At 38.4% G+C, this 4,555-nt stretch overlaps 1 protein-coding gene across 1 annotated transcript in view; it reads left to right on the top strand.

Moving 5' to 3' along the window:
- The window catches only part of atp10a (ATPase phospholipid transporting 10A), a 54,046-nt gene extending 53,441 nt beyond the window's left edge, over positions 1-605 (top strand). The window contains exon 21 of the mRNA XM_060867369.1: positions 1-605. This exon is cut by the window's left edge and continues 422 nt beyond it. Within this exon, the coding sequence (XP_060723352.1) occupies positions 1-98 (98 nt within the window). The 3' untranslated portion in view covers positions 99-605.
- The last annotated feature ends 3,950 nt before the right edge of the window (positions 606-4,555 follow it).

Here is a 4,555-nt window from a genome sequence, read left to right as displayed (position 1 = left end):
TCGCGTCGCCCCCCTGTGGAGGTGTCGCTTATAAGAAGGGTTCTGACGTCTCGGAGAACCTGACGCCCGGGCCACTCCGAGAACACTCGGGTTCCTGATGCAGAGGATTTCACTCCAAATTTGCACGTTTTTTTTTTTAATTCTATTTTTCAGAATTATTTTATGACATGGGTACTATTATTATATACAGTCTATATTTTAGATGTGTACAGGTTTTTCAGAATAAAGATTATTTTGTTTTGGAGTAGAGACGACTACATGTTCAAACTGGATTGTCTTAATGTGTTTTTACCAGGAAAAAATCTTCCCAAGTTCATTTCCTCCAGAGACGTTCTGTTCCTTTATCTAAGCTGTTATTTATTTGGACCTGGAGCTTAAAGACACACACACACACACACACACACAAGTGCATGCCTACAAACACACACGTGCATGCCTATAGACACACACAGACACACATACAGACACACACACACACACAAGTGCATGCCTACAGACACACACAAACACACACACACAGACACACACAGACAGACACAAACACAAGTGCATGCCTACAGACACACACAGACACACACAGACAGACACAAACACAAGTGCATGCCTACAGACACACACACACACAGACACACATACAGACACACACACACACACACAAGTGCATGCCTACAGACACACACAAACACACACACACAGACACACACAGACAGACACAAACACAAGTGCATGCCTACAGACACACAGACACACACAGACAGACACAAACACAAGTGCATGCCAACACAAAGTTTTTCTGGAATTATTCACTCGGTAGGGAATTTCACAACACACACACACACACACACACAAAGTGCATGCCTACACACACACAACACACACACACACCAGCACAATGTTAACACGTTCATATATAAAGTTTTTCTGGAATTATTCACTCAGTAGGGAATCTCACAACACACACACACACACACACACACACACACACACACACATAGTAATGAATCATTGATGCAGCTCCTTTTCTCTTCGTGCACTACATACCAAATTGACTCTGGAGTTCGTACCTCATGACTCACGCTTTCCAGATTTCCCGAAAATCCTAAAATCGTCTATTGCAAATATTTTGCCAGGTTTTTTTTACTGTATTTTTTGGATCGTATTCATACCAAAGATGCATCTCATGAATATTGAAGCTGCTCGTATTTTTATAGCAACAAACCAACAGCCCCTGGTTTAATCCACACTTTTTTTTACAGTGTGTTTGGAACTTGACAGTTTTTTGTTATTTTATCTATAACACCACCAGAGAGAGTTAATTACAGTCGATATGCAAATTTATTCTTCTAAGCCATGTGGTGTGTGCTGTTGGTTATTGTTGTCGTATTTATCTACATGAAGCACTAACGCTGATCTGTGAACACGTTCCTGGTCGCTGGCTGTTTACGGTTCATTGTGCTGGATTTATTCTATAAACACCAACATGTTTATTGTCCTGATTTCAATCCTGGACACGAGTTTGTGCAAAATCTCACAATTAGGTGCTAAATTACTAACTCTGATGTCCAGCTCTTATAAATCCTGTGTTCATGATGCGTTATAGAGATGTGTTCAGTGTGTCATATAGCATTCATAATACCTTAGAATATTTTATAATACTGTTATTACCTGCTATAAAGCGTCGGCTTTTATGTAGGATTGTGTATGTTATGTTCCACCTGCCAATATTTTGTGTTATTGCTAATAAATAAAGTTACGTAGATAATACTTTATGATGTTATACAGGGGGGCACGGTGGCTTAGTGGTTAGCACGTTGGCCTCACACCTCCAGGGTCGGGGTTCGATTCCCACCTCCACCTTGTGTGTGTGGAGTTTGCATGTTCTCCCCGTGCCTCGGGGGTTTCCTCCGGGTACTCCGGTTTCCTCCCCCGGTCCAAAGACATGCATGGTAGGTTGATTGGCATCTCTGGAAAATTGTCCGTAGTGTGTGAGTGAATGAGAGTGTGTGTGTGTGTGTGTGTGTGTGTGTGTGTGTGCCCTGTGATGGGTTGGCACTCCGTCCAGGGTGTATCCTGTCTTGATGCCTAATGACGCCTGAGATAGGCACAGGCTCCCCGTGACCCGAGGTAGTTCGGATAAGCGGTAGAAGATGAGAAGATGTTATACAGCTTATATAATACCTTATAATGCACAATCCTGATAATCACTAATGTTACATGTGTAAAACTTTATAAAGTAAAAGCTGTCATAGTGTGTTATAAGGTATTATATGTACTGTTTACTGCATGGCATTTGTGCTTATTTTGGCTGTAATGTCACCTTACATAAGACATTATAACATCCAGACACTAAAGCAGAGTGTCTATAATGCATTATGGCATGGTCAGATTTCAGTGTTATGTAATCTGACATTATGAAGCCATTTTTAAATGCTTTCTAAAGTATTGGATGTCACTATAACAGACTTATTCCAGGTATTATAACATATATGTGCTTTATAATGCATGATTTTGTCTAGAGGCGATCTTGTGTTATAATGCATTACAACGTAAACAGATATTGTTTGTCACCTGTAGTTGTTACCTAAAGTATTACTCATGTCAACCCTTTATAATGCATTATTACACCTTAAAACAATAACAAAGCTTGTGTTATAATGCATTACAAAGAGAGGTATTATGAAGTTGTATGTATGTGTTATGCATCTGCTGCTGGCTTATGTCATGTATTAGTGCATCATCAAAGCTTCTAACTCATAATGAGAACTCAAGACTAAACCAGAGCTTGTTATAAAGCATCACAAACTCAGATGCGTGTTACGTCACCTGATGTTATCAGGTTGTTACCAAGAGTATTATACACGTATATCACTATTACAGCCTTATGTCAGGCTTCTTGTCACATCAGTTAGAAACAATGTCGGAGCTTGTGTTATAATGCATTACATCATGAAGAGATGTTATAAGGCATTATGAAACCTCACATTTTCTTGTGTGTCTATCACTAACTATTACAGACTTAATACAGCAGGTATTATAACACACTGTTCATGCATTATAACGCATTATGAACACAGGATTCATAGGAAATGTTAGTGTTGTGTAAGATTTCTGTTTGTTTTTTTCTTGTTTGTTTGTTTAAGCTGATGATCTGATTTCAGAGCTGTAGAGTTTTTGTAACAGGATTCAGGAGATTTTGTGGTCAAACTCTGAAGTTATCTGAATTTTTAGTCCTGAAGTTGCCTCAGTTTTGTCATTTTTTTTTTTTAGCTATTACATTGTTAGCGCTTTATTTTACAGTAACTTCGTCTAGAAGCGAATAAATAAATGTTGTATTACAGCTAATGTCTATAATTATATAAGGATTGTGCGAAATTAAGTTTTATGTTACATCATTTGAGTGTGTAGTAATACGTTACTCAGGTTGGGCTTGTAGGGCAAAGTAACATTGAACATTTTTAAAATTCTTCAGAGACACGTTTGTTTTTTGCCGTTAAAAGTTTTTTTCACATTAGTTACACCCAAAAAACCCAAACTGTGGTTAAATACTGCATTGTTCTGTATAACTGCGTCACCGCTGTGTTTTAGCATCACGCAGCCTTTTAAAATCCGATCGTTAAATGATTTAGGATTATTAAATGGTCTTCTGTTAAACTCGGAGGATTTTTACAGTACTGTAAAATAAAGAGCTACGTCCACCCACCCCCCACCCCAAACACACACACACACACACACACAATGTTGGTGTTTTTTTGGGAAGTCACCACATTCTCAGTGTGGATTTGCACTGTGTTTAAATATGCGGTGAATATCTGAGGTTCTCACCAGTCCCTGGTCCTAAAGTGTCACTTCAGAAATAGGTGTTTGTTTCATTTTTCGTTTGATTTAACACTCATTTGTACAGAGTAGAATATCCAAAGCATTGGGAAATGGACCAGATGTACGTATGTGTGTGTGTGTGTGTGTGTGTGTGTGTGTGTGTGTGTGTCCTGAAGAGGCCTGTGGTGTTGCAAAAATACACTCGGGAGTGGCTTCATTTTTGGCTTTTTTTTTTTTTTTTTTTTTTTTGTCAAATGCCTTTACACTGGAGACGACACTATTTTTAGAGAACAATGTCTTACTGCGGATGTTATAAACAGTTTATAAGTGAGCATAAGTGTATAAACTGTTGGACAGTTAGTTTAACCAAAGTTTAATAAAGAAAGCTTTCTCAAAACACTTATTTTCCAGTTTGGTCTTGTTTCTCACTTGGCTTTCATACACAAACCTCACGTTCTGGAGTAAATCCAAGTGAAAATCTCCAAACAAAACCTTCACTGATTATTCGCTTCGTCTGTCACGAGGCTTTTAGTTTAATTTACGGGGTTTTTATTTTAACTATTTTATTCTAAAACACTTTTTTAACCAGACATTTGATTTGAAACTTCATCCAAACCTGTAGCTAAGAGTTTGAAGTTTAGACCTGGCTCTGAAGGTCTGAGACCTGACGCTAGACTCAACATTATGACTTGGACATGTAGATCATTCAACATTCAAGAATTCAAGGTCAAAAACGTGG

The sequence above is a fragment of the Tachysurus vachellii genome, chromosome 4, assembly GCF_030014155.1.
Source record: "Tachysurus vachellii isolate PV-2020 chromosome 4, HZAU_Pvac_v1, whole genome shotgun sequence".
Classification (NCBI taxonomy): Eukaryota; Metazoa; Chordata; class Actinopteri; order Siluriformes; family Bagridae; genus Tachysurus; species Tachysurus vachellii.
The sequence above is the reverse complement of the archived record's forward strand: the minus strand, read 5'-3'. Positions and strand labels throughout refer to the sequence as shown.